Source organism: Trichechus manatus, unplaced genomic scaffold (assembly GCF_000243295.1).
Source record: "Trichechus manatus latirostris isolate Lorelei unplaced genomic scaffold, TriManLat1.0 scaffold00008, whole genome shotgun sequence".
NCBI lineage: Eukaryota > Metazoa > Chordata > Mammalia > Sirenia > Trichechidae > Trichechus > Trichechus manatus.
Genome location: NW_004443944.1, coordinates 19,912,835 through 19,930,368, shown reverse-complemented (window position 1 = coordinate 19,930,368; position 17,534 = coordinate 19,912,835). Strand labels below are relative to the sequence as shown.

Below are 17,534 nucleotides of genomic sequence, written 5' to 3'. Positions count from 1 at the left end.
TCAACACTTTAAAGAGGTCTTTTGTAGCAGATTTGCCCAATGCAATGCATCTTTTCATTTCTTGACTGCTGCTTCCATAGGTGTTGATTGTGGATCCAAGTAAAATGAAATCCTTGACAACTTCAATCTTTTCTCTGTTTATCATGATGTTGCTTATTGGTTACTTATTGGTCCAGTTGTGAGGATTTTTGTTTTCTTTATATTGACGTGTAATCTGTACTGAAGGCTGTGGTGTATGAACTCCTGAAATTACTGCCCTGAGATAATCTTTAACCAAAAATATCCCCTGAAGTCTTCTTAAAACTAAACAATAATTTAGCTTAACTAATAAAGAATGTCTGCCTTGAGCACTGTGCTCTTTTAAGAACTACCCATCTGGGATCAAATTAACAACAACAACTCAGAAGATTAGATAGGAAATTTAGGGGGCAGTGAGTTCATGTTAATGGGGAGGAACAATTTGGAAAAGGAGGTTGAGATGATTGGTTGCACAACTTAAAGAATGTCATCAATGTCACTGAATTGTACATGTAGAAATTGTTGGATTGATGTATGTTCTGCTGTGTATATTCTCAGTAACAACAACAAAAAATAAAAATTATTTTTTAAACAAAAGGCAAGTAGTACGGTAATCTACAGCCTAGAAAAGGAAACTCTGAAGGTTCAAGATGCTAAGGGCTCCGTCCCAGGATATGAACTGGTGGCCTGACTTCAGAGCTCATGCACTCAACAATACTGCTGTTCCACCAGCAGCAGAGTGAGTGCAGGGCTGAGCACAGTGCCTGACCCACAGCCACCTGACTGTTAGTGTGGGGCTGTCCCCTCTCTTGGTGGACCAGCAAGATGGGGCAGAGGGAGGGGAAGGAGGGAGAGGTTTATCCTCCACAGAAATATTCAGAATTTTTCATAAAAAAAATTAAGAAGCTATTTTAATTTCAGCATACATGCACACTTTGCATTTTACAGTTTCACTGTTGTTTCTATTTTGAATTACATACTAGGGATGCCCCATATAACTTTTTCAGGCTTGGAGCCGCCAAGGTCGTCATCTGGGCCTGCATCTCTCCCAGCACAGCTGGATGCTCTGTGGGACCAGCAGAGATGATGGAAATTTCCTTCTTGCTGTGAATCCCAGCTCTGACTCCCACAGCTGACAGGCCCCCTTCCTTCTCGGCCCGGGAAGAGTCCCACCACCGAGACCTCAAAGGCGGTTTCAAGTCCTCTCTCCCTCCACGGTGCAAACCACCTTAAATGAATCCAGGACTGACTCAACAAACTTCCTAGACCCACTGGTGGCCGAGATTGGAAGAGGAGGTACCAGCCATGCGTGTCCTGGGCCTGAGCCACCAGGGGGCGCCCGACTCTGACCAAACTTACCTGACTCCAGTCTGGGGCTCAGGAATCTGCCTTCTTTTCAAACCATTCAAGGTGATTCCAATACAGCCCTCTCCTCACCGCCCCCCCCCCCCCCCCCCATCACAGCCAGTCTGCAGGTCAGCTTACTGGGCTGGCCGCCCACCCCTCCCCTCTGTGGTTGGCATCAAAACCCCTGCAGATGAAACCAATTCCCTCCTCATTCCCACCAAACTTCCTTCTTCCTTGGGCTCCCTGGATCATCCCAGGGTTTTGAAGAATTCTCTACCACCATAATCTACCTCATTTGATTCTCACAGCTGAGGAAGGCACCGGGGTAGGGGTTATAATCTCCTTGGCAGAAGAGGAGACCAGGCACACAGAGTGACTGGCCCAAGGGGCCACATGGCAAGTCAGGGGTGGCAGTGGGAGGAGAACCCAAGGCTCCTGATCACCACATCACTCGAGGATCTGCCTGAACTAGGAGCCTACGAGAGACACTCTCTCCCCGCAACCATCTGCCAGGGGCTCCACTGGTTTTAATAGAACCTTGGTAGAAGGTGTTTAACCACAAACAAGTCAAGAGAACCGCTTTCCTGCTCTCCCTGCCATGGACTTGCTGTGTGACCTTGGGCAAGTCTCTTCTCCTCTCTGAGCCTTGGTGTGACGATGGCCTCTGAGTCTCCCGACTGAGACATCCTGTGACCATACAGCTGCTGCTTGAATCATCTCCATCCCCTTAGGGCTTCCAGGGCGCTCAACCAAAATGTAAGAAGGCTTGAGAGAGAGCTAATGACAGTGTTGTTGTGTGCTGTCGAGTCAATTCCGACTCACAGTGACCCTATGGGACAGAATAGAACTGCCCCATAGGGTTTCCCAGTCTGTAATCTTTATAAGAGCACATTGCCAGGTCTTTATTCCTGTGGCCATCTGCTCCTACAAAGATGGGAGCCCCTGGTGGGTTCAAACTGCTGACCTTTCAGTTAACAGCCCAGCAGTAACAATAATAATACACGCCCTCATTTTGCAACTGCTTTCTACTGCTGGGCTTTACGTAGCTTTGCCGTTTAATGTAATCCTCATCACAACCCCAGAGGTAGGTGCATTATTATTCCCATTTGATAGATGAGGAAACTCGGGCTCAGAGAAGTGAAGTGAATGACTGAGCCAGGACTGGAGGCCAAGGTGACCTGACCTCAAAGGACAGGCTTTCGTTAATCATACACTGCTCAGAGAAGCTTCTGGAAGTCTGCTTTAGAAATGCAGGCTCTTCCCTGGAAGGTCTGTGGCCTTTGAGCCTCCCCTCCAAGACTGCCCCTCAAGAGGCACTATGGGAAGTGCAAGAGGGAGGGCCCGGACCACAGGACGCACAGTCCCCCAGCCTCTCCCCTGCCCTCCTGCAGCCAGTCCCTTGTCCTGGTATTGCACAGACTGCAGCATCTTGAACCCTTTCCCCAAACACCAGCCCCAAAGTAGGCCCAGGAGCTCAGGCATCCAAAGGTTTGTCCCAAGCACTGGACTAGACCCCAAAACCTGACCTCAGAGCCAAGACCTGGAGCCATAGCTCTGTCAGCCCTGAGCAGGGCCCCATCCACCCCCCCCCCCACTCCCCAGGAGCCCGCCCAGAGGCCAAGCTGGGGGCCTGGCTGGCTGAGGATGGAGAATCTGCAGGCTTCTCTCTACAGAAATGAAGTCCAAGACTCCAACCATGCCAAGGGGCCCCAGCAGTGCTGGAAACAGCCAGCGTGAAGCTGGAAGAGAAGGGGCCCAAGTATCGAGGAGGAGGGAAAGCTGACCCCATCAGAAGCAGTCTTCCAGTTGCAGAGCTGCCCTGGGAGCCGGCCACACTACTAAAGACCCCAGGGTATAGAGAAGCAGAGGCAGGAAGCAGTGGCTCCTCCAGCTCTGCTTGGATGCCATGGCCACATCCTTCCTAGCGCTCTGTGGGGCCTGGCAGCCCTTCCCGCCATCCTCCTCAGGACGGGGGCACAAACCCTCTCCTCCCCAGCCCCGGCCACCATCCCAGCCCCAGCCTCCATCCCAGCCCCAGCCTCCATCCCAGCCCCAGCCGCCATCCCAGCCCCAGCCGCCATCCCAGCCCCAGCCTCTGTCCCAGCCCCAGCCTCCACCCCAGCCCCAGCTTCCATCCCACGCCCAGCAAGCACAAGGATCCAGAGACCCAGTGTGGTACAAAACATCTTCAAGTGAGGTACATGCAAGTATCGTCTTCTGCCAAGCAAGCCAAACGGATACCCCAAGCACCCAGTGGGAGCCCTAGACCCTCCCTGGAAAATGTTTCTTGACAGGCAGCCTGTCCCCAGCACCTACCCAGGAGTGTGCCCCAGGGACATCTGCCTGGGCCTCCCAGGGCTCCTGGTGCTCCTGCTCCCTGAGCCCGTGGGGGGCCTGGTGGCAAAGCAAACAAGCCAATCACAGGGCATCACAGCAGCTGGGCTCCGCCGGCCTCAGGGGGCCTGCAGGGCGACCCCTGAGCACACTGGGGGCCCTAATGCAACCCATCTCGACTCAGACACACTCAGAAACAAGGTCCATCATAAATGTCCCCTCCCTTCTTCCCACCCATGCCTCTGGCCTCCCAGTCAGTGGCTTCCCAGCCAAAGGCTCCAGTTCCTCAGGTCTCCCGCCTGCCATTGGTCCAGATGGGAAGCTCCAGGGACTGGTGGGAGGTGACAAAATACACACTGAGCTTGTCCATTCCTCGGTTGTCGTCCAGGGCACGTGTAACCAAGGGCAGGTGGGTGTGGGGTCAAGACTGCAAGAGGCAGTGCAGGTCTGCGGGTGTCCCCCTTGCAGCTACAAGGAATCACATCACTCTCTCTGCTTTCCTAGGAGGCCTCGGCCCATCAGCCAGAGCGTTCAAAAAGTAGGGGGGGTGGGGCATAGCAGGAAAGGGAACGGGATTTAATATTAACCTCTTGATTCAGTGACTTCTCCCAAAACACACAAAAGCCCAGGGAGGGGCGAGGGAGTGGATGGGGATGAGGGACAGGCGCAGATCAAGGACCAGGGCTCATTCCCTCAGGGCCTTCCCTGCGATGGGGTGGAGAGCTTCCGGAGGGTTCCAGCACATTCTATTCCTCTTGGTACTGTCCTCCACCTAGCACTGGCGAAATGAGAGGTCTCCTTAAACATCTGTGGTGTGGGTGTGAGCTGGACCCCGGGGCTCGGGTCCAGAGTCCAGTCCTCCTTGGCCACTCTGCCTGGCACTGCAAAAAGAGGGGTCCTGGCGTCCTCAGCAGGAACTCTTGGCTCTGTAGAGACAGCAAGAGGGTCAGGTGAGGGAGGGAGGGCACAGCAGCTGAACCCCAGCCAGGCACAGGCTGCAGGCCTTGGCATTAACCTTCTCTCGGGCAAGATCCCATCGCCCCAGGCCCCCAGGTGGCCTTGCCCCTTGGCTCTGAGGCTCAGTGAGATCAGAGACAAGGCCCTGAGTTATCTGCACAGGCTGTTCTCTTCCATCTTCCCCCACTGTCTTCTGGTTCAGTCCTTCTCATCCTTCAGGTCCTGCAGGAAGTTTTCTCAGATCCCCTACAAAACACGGAACCTACAGAACTCAGCATTCACGTTCAGGGCAACACCTACCAGGCTAATATTGTCATCAATTATTGACATGGACAGAATGAAGATGTGGCAGTCTGCTCCAGTAATGATTTCAGCCTAGGAAACCCTATGGGGCAGTTCTACTCTGTCCTATAGCGTTGCTATGAGTCAGAATCAACTCGACGTCACCCAAGAACAACATTTACATGGATGACAGGATAGGGCAGAAAACCTCCGGTGCGTGGTGGGGGGTGTTCCAGTCCACACTAGGCTGGGCTCATGGGAGGGGTTTTTCGTGAGGAGGAGGGGAAGAGGCAGAAACTGTTAGCATCACCCAGCCCAGACTTAGGCTGTAAGGCTGTAAAGGCAGGTCCTAGCAGCAGAAAGGTCTTCTCTGCCTTGTAGATACTTTACCCTGAGACCAGTGAGGGCCACTTCTCTTCAGCCCAGCCCAGCCCACCTCCTTTTCACAGGGCTGCACCCAGCCCCCCAGCCCCGTTATGGGGAGAACACGGAGCTGGACCCAACAGGCTGGCAGCAGGGTTCAGGAAGAGGGGATGGAAGGGTGGAGTGGGGTCTGGGGGCAGAGGGCCTAAAGACTGAGGTGAGGTGAGACAGAAAGGCCAGGCAGGGAGAAGAGCACCATGCCATCCCAGGAGGACACATCTAGACTTCTGGGGGTTGTGAGGAGGGCGCCAAGAACCATGTTTTAACTACAAGACTTTTACATAATGAGCTGTAAGCTAAGAGGCTCCTCTCACGGAGGTCACTGCGGTTTCTGAAGGCAGGACTGTTGTATGTGCTGTACACCCAGCTCCCAGCAGAGCAGTTGGTCAGTAAATGTTGGTTGAATGAAGGAATAGGTTAATGAATAAATAAATGAGTCAGTGAGTGAAGTCCCAGTGAACTAAGGCCTGAGAAAGCGCAGGTGCTCTGCAAACGTTGAGCTAATAAGAGGGGTGCATAGTGGGAAGAACAGGGTTGATCAGTCAAATCCCAACTCCTGGGTCAGTGCTTCTGTTGGGGGTGTACTTCCAAGAGCCCCCGGATGGATGCCCAGTAGGCAGCGGGCCCCTCTGCCCATCACCCTGGTGCCAAGAACTCACTACAGGCTCCCACCCCATCCTCCCCCGCCTCACCTGGCAGACGAGGGTCAGGTCAGGAGGTGAACGAAGAGGATGGCCAGGCCGATGTTAAGTAGGATCACCATGCAGATGAGGACAGTGTTGGGGACCTGGGAGTGGTAGAGAGAGGCTATGTGAGTGCCCTGGGTCTCTGAGGCACCCCCACCCCCACCCCCCACCCCTGCCCCAGGTCACAAGGCTGGACAGAGGAACAGGAACTGGATGGTCCCTCCTGAGAGCATACCCCATTTGTTCACTGCTGTATCCCCAGCCCTGGACTGCACACCATCAGAGCTGGAAGGGTTTAGGAACAAGTAACCCAGTGCCTCTGGGACCAGAGAGGGGCAGGAACCTGGACAGAACTGGGCCTGGACCCAGGTGCCCCGCCTCTGCTCAAGCAGGTGCACCATCCCCAGCTGCTCCTGGCTCACAACTACCCACTTCTCCAGAAACCTGCTCTCTGCTGATGGGATGCCCAGGACATCTCCTGCCTCAAGGTGGCGCTAACTCTAGGTCTGATTTATGCCCCAGGGTCCCTGTGGGTCTGGTCACAGCTGCTTGTGACTAAGCCCAGGTCCCTGCTGGCATCTTCCCCCTGCTCTATCCTGCTTCCATCAACCCCTCTAGAGGTGCAAGAGGGAACTCGACCTTCCCACCCCTCCTCTGCCACCAGCTTCACCTCTGCCATCAACCTCACCTCTTCCACTTCGATCTCGGGCTCTGCCGCCAGCGCTGCCTCCTTCCGAGGCTTCTTCTTGGCCTTGGTCAGCCCTCGGGCCTCCGTCTTTCGGGCCTTAGCCTTGGGGACGATGGGCTTGGGCTCCAGCTTGGCGGGCGGCTCGGACTCGGGGTCCCGGGGCGTGGGGGCCTGTGCGGGGCCGGGGGCCGGGGACGAGGGTGCCGAGTCGGACCCGGAGACCTCGGGCTCGTCCTCAAAGGACGGTGGCGCAGGCGGCCTGGTACGCACCGCGTAGCTGTGGTAGCCGCGGTAAAGCGCCACCTCGGGCTCCGGCGATGGCGCGGGCGGCGCCTGCAGCGCCTCAATGGCCATGTGCTCGGTGGCTGGGCGTGCCGGGCTGCGGCTGCCCTCGCCCCCCGGTTCGCTGTTCCAGGCGCCCGGACTCAGCAGGCCGTCCTTGGGCGCTCCCGGCCTGGGCCGTTTGGGCTGCGGGGGAGTCCCTGCCGGGGACGGGGGGCCACCCTCGGGCCGCGGGGTCTCGCACTCATGCAGCTGCGGGCTCTCGCGGGGCGGCTTCAGGAGCCCCACGGCGCCGGGACCCCGGTCGGAAGGCTCCAGCAGGCTCTCCGAGTTCTCCAGGATCTCCTGGAGCAGCCGGCGCTTCTGATATTCCGGACCTGCCGGGGAGAGAACACAGGGATGCTGGATTCGAAGCCGGTCCCACCTCTGGGTGATCCTGGGCAAGCCACTTAGCCTCTCTGAGCCTTGTTTATTTACTCCACCACCACTCACATAGCATTGACCAGGTGCCAGACACTCTTCTAAGCAATTCCAAATATTAACTCACCTTTTTAATAACCCTACGAGGTCAATAACTGGAGCCCTGGTGGCACAGTGGTTAAGAGCTCAGCTGCTAACCAGAAGGTCAGCAGTTCTTACCCATCCAGCTGCTCCGCGGGGGAGAGAGCCGGAGACCTGCTCCCCTGTCAACCTACTCCCTTAAAGAGTCCAACCTGGAAAACTCTATGGGGTAGTTCTACTCTGTCACATGGGGTTGCTATGAGTCGAAATCAACTCAAGGGCACCTAACGACAATAACATGCAGTTGATGCTATTATTAACCTCCGTTTTACAGATGAAGAAACTGAGGCTCTGAGGGGTTAAATTACTTGCCCAAAGTCACACAGCTGACCAAGGGCAGAGCCAGGACTAGCACCCAGGCAGGCTGGCTCCAGAGTTTATGCTCTTAACCCCAACACTGGTCTCTTTCTATTCCCTTATCTGTAAAATAGGCCTAATACTATCTGTTTCATAAATACTATGGAAAGGTGAAATGAGAAAATGCACGTAAAATGCTGAGCATAGTGCCTGGCACAAGCATCGTTCCAGCTGTTGCTATGACCAGGCAAAGCCTAGTCAGCCAGCCATGGTCATTCTTCTTGGGACCAGCAAGGGGAGCGCTGTGATGGGACGTGACCGTGTGTAAATCCCACTGAAGCACCCAGGCAAGGTCTGTACTTAACCGTCTTTCATCTATTTATTCCTCCGGTCTCTCTTTGCTGCGGCCAGAATCGTGTTTAGAAAACACAAATCAAATTACCTTAAAAGCTCGTCAGTGCAGAGAACACCAGTCTCCCGCCTCAGGGACTCCCCACAGCTCCATCCAAGTGCAATATCTCCATCAGAGCCAGAGGCTCCCTTACTCTGCGGCATTACCCACCACCCACTGCCTAGTTTACAATCCAGCTTCCCTGCAAGCATTCTGTTCCCACTGTCTGTGCCCTTCCACCTCCAGTCCCCTCCTCTTGATTCACCCATCCTACCCAGCACTGCCTATTGCAGTGGTTCTCAAAGTGTGGTCCCCAGACTAGGGGGCAGCATCACCTGAAAACTTGTTAGAAATGTAGACTCCTAGGCTCCACACTAGACCTACTAAATCTGAAATTCTGGGGGTGGGCCCAGCAATCTGTGTCAAGTTCGAGACCCAATGACCTGGTGAAATACTGTTTAGCCTTCAAGATTCAGCTGCAATGGCCTGTCCTGGGGAAACCTTCTCTTACACCTCCCCTGGCCCGATTGTGCCCCCTAACAGCCCCCACAGCCCCTGTTTTAACCACACAACACTCATCATGCTGTGTGTAATTTAATCTTAATACTGAAACAACAGCCAACGGTCACTGGGAGCTTACTGTGGACTATGCAATGTGCTATGCACCTTACATGCATTTAGTCCATACACCAAAAAATGCAGGCCCCATTCTTACTCGTGTTTTACAGATCAGGAAACTGAGGTTTACAGAGGTTAAATAACTTGTCCAAGGTCCCACCACTGGTAAGCAGTGCAGTCAGGATATGAAGTCACGCTCAGTCTGTATGGCTTATCCCCTGTTATGTTGTCTTTGTGACTCTGTTCCTCTAGATTCTGGATCCCAGCTATGTACGCCTCAGAGCCCAGCACAGTGCCTGACACTGTGGGCAGTACTCAACTAATGCTTGACTGCAACTGTTGAGGAAACCCTGGTGGCGTAGTGGTTAAGAGCTACGGCTGCTAACCAAAAGGTTGGTAGTTCGAATCCACCAGGGGCTCCTTGGAAACTCTATGGGGGTAGTTCTACTCTGTCCTGTAGGGTCGCTATGAGCCAGAATTGACTCGACAGCAGTGGGTTTTGGCAACTGTTGAGAAACTGCAGGAAGCCTTCCTGCCCCCTCATCACCCAGAGACCCTTTCCTCTTCTAAGCCTCACCAGTTCCAACTGTCTTCCCTGCTCTGAGCAGAGAGGACAGCCTGAATGGGGGCCAGTCCACAATTGGGAGCCTCTGATACCTCCATAACAATCTCAGTAACGTGACAGCAGGGACGCGTCTCCCCTACATACAGTCCCCTTGCATTGTACCATCCCATGTATGCACCATTCCCCACAGTTTCTAAAACTCACAAACATCCATGAACCCACTTGGGCATCTCAGCCTTCCAGCAAGCAAAGAAAAGTGCCCACCCATCCTGTCCTAGCTGGCCCTACCTGGCTGGTAGAAGTCTGGAGCCAGCTCCCTGGCCAACATGCGGGCGATGTTGGACTCTTGGTTGGCGGCCTGGGCGGCCTGTTCTGCTGCCTCTGCTTTGGCCCTGGAGTGGCTTGTCCTAAGGAGACAACATGGTGGGGGGCTCAGGATCCCTCCAGAGAACCACCCCTCTGCCCCTCCTCCCCAGCCCACAAAGAGGACACCCTGGATAGAATATTCATCCACTCGGATTGTCAATGAACATTTATTGAGCACTGTGGCCCAAACTGCTGTGCATTCATTCCCCAGACCACCTCTTCTTCTTTCTGGACACACCAACAGACTACATTTCCCAGCCTCCTTTGCAGTTAGATGTGGTCAGGTGACTGAGTTTGGCCAATGCAATGTAGGCGGATGTGTGTATATTATTTCCAGGCCTAGCTCATAAAAACTTCCCCTGCAATCCACCTTCCTTGTAATCCCCCATGGAGCCCTGGTTGCGCTGCGGTTAGGCGTCTGGCTGCTAACCAAAAGGTCAGCAGTTCAAATCCACCAGCTACTCCCTGGAAACCCTATAAGGTAGTTCTACTCTGTACTGTAGGGTCGCTATGAGTTGGAATCGACTTGATGGCAATGGGTTTGGTTTTGGTTTGGTAATCTTCCATGTCCTCTCTTCTCCCCCTCCCCCATTGTTGGTTGAATGCAGAGGCGGCCAGGGCCCTAGAACAGGGTTCTTAACATTTTTTGTTTCATGGACAGATTCTTTGGCAGTCTAGTGAAGCTATGGACCGCTTCTCAGAATAATGTTTTCAAATGCATAAAATAAGTCGGACAATAAAGGAATACAATTATATTGACACACTGTCACCAAAATATGTCAAAGAAAAATCTGTAATGTAATAATGTATATCCTTCTTTATTAAACAAAATACCTAGCAGGTCTACTAACTACCATAATTTTATAAACATAAAGGATATTTCAAGGATCTCTGCAATAATAGTAATGTGACATGAAAATACATGTGATCTCTATTGGTGACAAAGTGACAGATACTGCAGATATATTATGGTAAATTTATTGCCTATTTCCATAACTGAAGAGAATGCTAAATTTCAGTGAGAGATCAGTAAAAATAAAGGCATCATTGTTCCCATCTGTAGGAGACACTTAAGAGGACCGTGGTGGTTCAGTGGTAGAATTTCTGCCTTCCATGTGGGAGACCCGGGTTTGATTCCCAGCCAACGCACCTCATGCACAGCCACCACTGCCCATATGTCAGTGGCGGCTTATGTGTTGCTATGATGCTGAACAGGTTTCAGTGGAGCTTCCAGACTAAGACGGAGTAGGAAGAAAGTCCTGGTGATCTACTTTCAAAAATCAGCCAGTGAAAACCATATGGATCACAATGGTCCAATCTGCAACTTATCATGGGGATGGTGCAGGACTGGGCAGCATTTGGTTCCATTGTGCATGGGGTCGCCATGGGTCAGGGGCTGACTTGGCAGCAGCTAACAACAAGAGTAGACACTTCGGTGCCCTGCCTAGATCCCTTCACTGGGCAAATGACCCTATTCCCCAGCTGCTGTGAGTGCTGGCTGCTGATAGCCCACTGCTACCCCAGAGAACTGCAGCAATGCAAGCCACCTTGTCCCAGAGGTCAAAACACCCACCCACCCGTGCACTCATCCCCACCCAAGCAGCCACAACCAATGGCTGACTGACACTGGGGTACAAAAGGCCAGCCCTTTTGCCCCAAGGGGAACCAACTCTGTGATGCAATTCCTGCTCCAGAGATCCCCATGGGATCAGGCTGAAGCTAACCCTGTTCTTGCTCAGCTCCTTCCCTATCCTGTCCTGCTTCTCTCCCTTCCCTGCCTCCTGAGGGGTGAAGAATTAACTTCACTCAAAGAATTTGGCCTTGATTCCTGGTTCTTGGGTGGTAACCTCTAAACCCTTGGAATTTCCCAAGAGACTGGAGTGTCTTTGTTATACATGGAAGGATCCGTATCACATCTGAGAGTTCATGCTGATGAGATGACTCAGAATGGGGGCTGGCCATGCCAGAAAGATCCACCGCTCGACTGGACTGCTCGGGGGTAGAGGGAGCTGAAGATTGAACTCAATTACATGGCCAATAAGTCAATCAATCAATCATGTCTATGTGATGAAACCCCAATAAAAACTCTGGTGAGCTTCCTAGTTGGTGATAGACATCAATGCACTGGGAGGGTAAGGCATCCCTGGGGACATGGAAGCTCCAGGTTTGGGACCCTCCCAGTTCTCACCCTATGTGTCTCTTCTTTTATATCCGTTTTGCTATGAAACTATTGTAATCGTAAGTTTTCCTGAGTTCTGTGAATCATTCCAGGGAATTCTCAAACCTGAGGGAGTAGTGGAAGCTCTCAAATTTGTAGCCAGCAGGTCAGAAGTATCATAGTCATACTAACTGGTCTTCCTTGTAGACATATGGCTATTATTCTGTCGCTGACAGCATCGTACTTCAGGATAGATCCCGAAATGTTCTTTCTGATGGTGAATGCGATACCGTTCCTCTTTAATTTGTTGTTCTCGACAGAGTAGACCATATGATTATCTCATAAAAAATGGCCAATACCAGTCCATTTCAGCTCACTAATGCTTAGGATATCGATCTTCAAGCTTTCCATTTCATTTCTGATGACTTCCAATTTTCTTTGATTCATACTTTGTACATTCCACATTCTGATTATTAATGGATGTCTGCAGCTGTTTCATCTCATTTCGAGTCATGCCACATCAGCAAATTAAGGTCTTAAAGGCTTTACTCAATTCACGTCATTAAGGTCGACTCTACTTTGAGGAGGCTGCTCTTCCCCAGTTGTATTTTGAGTGCCTTCCAACCTGAAGGGATCATCTTCCAGCACCATATCAGTGTTCCATGGCTATTTGTAAGGTTTTCACTGACTAATTTTATTTTCAGAAGTAGATCACTAGGTCCTCCTTCCTAGTCTGTCTTAGTCTGGAAGCTCCACTGAAAATTATCCACCTGGGTAACCCTGCTGGTATTTGAAATCCCAGTGGCATAGCGTCCAGCATCACAGCAACATGCAAGCCATCACAGTACGACAAACTGAGAAGCTGGACGATATGAAGAAGAACGTGGTACCAGAGTTGGAGGAAGACTCATTAACAACCTGGGACACACAGATGACACCACCTCGCTGAAAAGGAAGAGGACTTGAAGCCCTTACTGATGCAGATCAAACACCACAGCCTTCAGTATGGATGACACCTCAACATAAAGAAAACAAAAATCCTCACAACTGGACCAATAACCAACATCATGATAAACAGAGAAAATACTGAAGTTGTCAAAGATTTCATTTTACTTGGATTCACAATCAACACCCATGGAAGCAGCAGTCAGGAACTTAAACAACGTATTGCATTGGGCAAATATGCTGCAAATGACCTCTTTATAATCTTAAAAGAGTAAAGGTGTCACTTTGATGATGAAAGTACGCCTGACCCAAGTCGTGATATTTTCAATCGCCTCATATGCATGTGAAAGCTGCACGATGAAAAAGGTAGACCGAAGAAGAATTGATGCCTTTGAATTATGGTGTTGGCGAAGAATATTGACTATACCATGGATTGTCAGAAGAATGAACAAACCTATCTTAGAAGAAATACAGCCAGAATGCTTGTTAGAAGCAAGGATGGCAAGACTTTGTCTTGCTTACTTTGAACGTGTTATCAGGAGGTACCAACCCCTAGAGAAAGACAACATGCTTGATGAAGTAGAGGGTCAGCAAAAAAAAAGAGGAAGACCCTCAATGAGATGGATTGACACAGTGGCTGCAACAATGGGCTCAAACATACCTACTGTTATGAGGATGGTGCAGGACCAGGCAATGTTTCATTGCGTTATACGTGGGGTCGCTCTGAGTCGTAACTGACTTGATGGCATCTAACAACAACAGTCAGAAGTATGAGTGTCCTGGGGACTCCTGAGCTTGCAGCTGGTGTCATGAAGAGGTAGAGTGAACCCCCAAATTTGTAGCCAGTTGGTCAGATGTGCAGGTGACGTGGGAGCACCTGAACTTGCATTATGGATGGTGTCTGGAAGTCTGGAGGACTATACCCTTAGCGTGTAAAGTTTGATCCTAACTTGGTTAGGGTGACAAGAACTGATACTGTAACTCCCTCAATAAATCACATGCACAAGAATCTCCATTTCAAGCTCTGCTTCTAGGAAGGTTTTGAGGAACTTACAGAGCCGGCAGGTGACAAAGCAAAGGTTCAAACCAAGGCCTTCTGGGATCTAGACTCTGTACCCCAAACCACAGGTGACTTCCAAGAAATAAGGAGTGGTGAAGGAAGATCTCAAACCCAGAGCTGTCTGATTTCCAAGCCCCTGTCCTCTCCACTATGCCACGCTGCCACAATAATGCTTACTGAATGAAAGGATGATTGAATATGTATGGGCAAGGAGGCAGCATAGAGAACAGTAAGAGTACAGCTTTGGAATCAGCAGCCCTGGATTCCAATTTTGACTCTGCTAGGAGAGGTGAAGGAGCCCTGGTGGAGCAACAGTTAAGCGCCTGGCTGTTAACCGAGCAGCTCCGAGAAAGACTTGATGATCTGCTTCTGTAAAGATTACAGCCTAGAAAACCTTATGGGGCAGTTCTACTCTGTCACGTGGGGTCACTGTGAATCAGAATTGACTCCATGGCACATAACAACTTAACAGTGACAGGGAGAGGTGAGTGAGGAACTCGTCTCAGAGGCAAAATTTAGAGAGATACCAAAAACCTCAGTAATCAAGATAAGTAATATTTTCTAAAATTACAGTTTATTGTGTTTTTGGTGAAGGTTTACACAGCAGAGCAGCTCAGGTTTCCATTCAACAATTTCTACACAAAGTATTCAGTGACATTGGTTGCATTCTTCACAATGCGTGAACATTCTCAGTATTTCCGTTCTGGTTGTTCTGTTTCCATTAATCTAGTTTCCCTGCCCCCTTACATTCTCATCTTTGTTTTAAAGTAATTGTTGAATATTTGTTTGATAAGCAATACTTTAATGCAGTATTTTTAAAAGTAAAAAAAAATCCTTAATGAACAACCTCTGAATAAAATGTTAAAGACGGATTAGACTGTGCACTGGCATGAATCGCTCCACTAGCCTTCCCTTAGTCCTGGCCCTACCAGGACTCCAGGACCTTGGAGAGTCACTTTCCCTCTTTGTGCCTCAGTTTCCTCATTTGTAAAGCAGAGATAATAATTCTCTCCTCTTGGACTTGCTGTGAAAAAAAGTGAGAGGCAGCTTGTGAAAGTGCTTAGCCCAAGATGGGACCAAGAGGGCACAATGTGTCACCAGTAGCAACGATGATGACGATGGAGGAGGAAGAGAGGAGAGGGGCATTTGTGACATCAAAGCCATGTGTGGTGCACGCATATGCCCAGGCTCATTTTCGCCTGCACATGAGTGTGTGTTAAAGTGTCCTACTCTTTTCAGAGCCACTTCCCTGGGAACCTGAAACGCAGGTGGGGGGAGGAGGGAAAGGGCTGGGCAAACCCTCAAACTGCAAAACTGGCCTTTTTTGGTAATGGGAGCTGGGAGACTCACTTCCTAGTGCCCTGAGAAGCTGTGCTGCAGGACTCTTTCTACTGGCACGGCAGCCTCCACACAGAGCCTGGAAGATTTTGGGGGGTAAACTGTGCACCCTCCAGGGCAGCCAGGACAGGGGTAGGGCCTCCTGTAGATGGGAGGGTGGCTGCCCAGTCCAAGGCAGTGAAGCTGCTGTGGAAGGGAGCACACTCCTCTGCCTTCCATCCACCGCCACCTGAAGCCCTCATCCAGCCCCACCCACATCATGTCTCTGATCTCAGAAATGCCACTCCAGCCCCCAAGCCCCCCAGCCAGGAATCCCAGTGTTCTCCCAGACCCTCCCTCCTCGTTTCCCACCACATCCACATTCAGTCAGTAGCCAACTCCTCTCTCCTCTACCCCCTCTGTAGCTCTTGCATCTGCCCCCGTCTCTCCAGCCCTCTGCCACTCCTCCTGCAATCCCCCATCTGTCTCCTCTCTGTCCCCAGCTGCTCCCTACAACCAATGCTGCACACAGTGCCACTGTGAGCTTTCTTAAGCCAAACATCTGAGGGCCTCACTCCTTGCTTAAAATCTTTGCAAGGCTCCCTGTTGTTGTTAGAAGCTGTGGAGTCGCCCCTGACTCATGGGGACTGATAGGATGGGATGTTTGTAATCCATGGGGTTTTCACTGGCTGATTCTTGGAAGTAGATCGCCCAGCCTTTCTTCCTAGTCTGTCCTAGTCTGGAAGCTCCACTGAAACCTGCTCAGCATCATAGCAACACACAAGACTCCACTGACGGATGGCGGCTGTGCTTGAGATGCGTTGGACTGGAATCGAACTTGGGTCTCCCGCACGGAAGGTGGGAAATCTACCACTGAACCACCAATGCCTCTCCAAGGCTCCCTGTTACTGTTATTGGGTGCTGTTGAGTCGATTCTGACTCATAGCCACCCCATGTGAAAGAGCAGAACTGCCCCATAGGGTTTTATAGGCTGTAATCTTTTTGGGAGCAGATCACCAAGTCTTTCTCCCTCGGAGCCGCTGGGCAGGTTCAAACCGCCAACCATTCAGTTACCAGCCAAGCACTTAACCATTGCGCCACCAGGGTTTGTTGCAAAGCTCCTTTCTGTGCTCAAAATAAAGTCCAAATCACTTAGCAAGGCCTTCAAGACTCCCCAGACCCTCTGCTCAAGGCAGTCTCCAGACTGTGGGAGGCAGCTCACAGGGTGAAGGCAGACACACGGCTGTTCCCAGAGGCCATTGCTTCTAGTCCAGTGCTGCTCACAGTCTGGTTCTCAGACCACTAGCATCCTCATCATCGGGGAGCTTGTTGGAAACGCAGATTCTCAGACTCCACCCCAGATCTACTGAGGCAGAGTTTCTAGAGGGGGAAGGCAGGAATCTGCATTTTAACAAGCCCTCCAGACAACTCTGGTTCTCACTAAAGTTTGGGAAGCATGTGCTAGACAGAGAGAAAGAGGAAATCCAGCTCATCTGGGGCTGCTCCCAGCTTGCCCAAACCTCCAGGAGCCGAAAATATTTTAAGTACCAGGTTCTTTTCTGTAGAAGTCCCTGGGTGGTGCAAACAGTTAATGCACTTGGCTGCTAACCAAAAGGTTAGAGGTTTGAGTCCACCCAGAGGCACCTTGGAAGAAAGGCCTGATCTACTTCCAGAAGATCAGCCAGCCACTGGAACACAATTCTGCTCTGACACATATGGGGTCACCATGAATTAGAGCTGACTCAAGGGCAACTGTTTTTGGGGTTTTTTTTTTGTACTTTTCTTTAAGTACCAGGATCCCTCCCTGAGTCGAAGCCCTGCTAGGAACCATTTCTTCTCCTATGGCCACTCACCGTGTCTGGGCCAATGGCCCTGGGTGAGGGTCTCCCAGGATGGTGCTGACCATGCTGGGGGAGGGGAAGGAAGCAGTAACTGGGGCAGGGGGAGGAGCAGGGATAAGCCACTCTTCTTGATTTCATTCAGATTCTCGCTAGTCAGCAAGGTTAAAAATAAGACTGGTGGTTCTGGGATGGGGCAGGGCTACAGCACACCCGGACCACAACTGAGAGCACCCACCGTTCCCCACGCCCATCCCTAACTGCATGCTGTACTGGCCCTGGTTTCCCAGTGGTCTCATCAGGCATTGGTCTCTCCATTTGGCCCAAGGGGGAAACTTACCAGACCTAGCCCTGACTCCAGGCCTTTGCTTAGGCCGTTCCCCCAACCCCCACCCCCATCC

General features: G+C 51.4%; 1 protein-coding gene across 1 annotated transcript in view; it reads right to left on the bottom strand.

Annotated features, from left to right (window-relative positions):
* Positions 1 to 6,053: 6,053 nt before the first annotated feature.
* The window catches only part of JPH2 (junctophilin 2), a 78,015-nt gene continuing 66,534 nt past the window's right edge, over positions 6,054 to 17,534 (bottom strand). The window contains exons 3-5 of the mRNA XM_004370329.1: positions 9,738 to 9,856; positions 6,736 to 7,394; positions 6,054 to 6,148 (exon numbers count right to left, since the gene is read on the bottom strand). Of these exons, the coding sequence (XP_004370386.1) occupies positions 6,068 to 6,148; positions 6,736 to 7,394; positions 9,738 to 9,856 (859 nt within the window). The 3' untranslated portion in view covers positions 6,054 to 6,067. The remainder of the gene's footprint in view (positions 6,149 to 6,735; positions 7,395 to 9,737; positions 9,857 to 17,534) is intronic.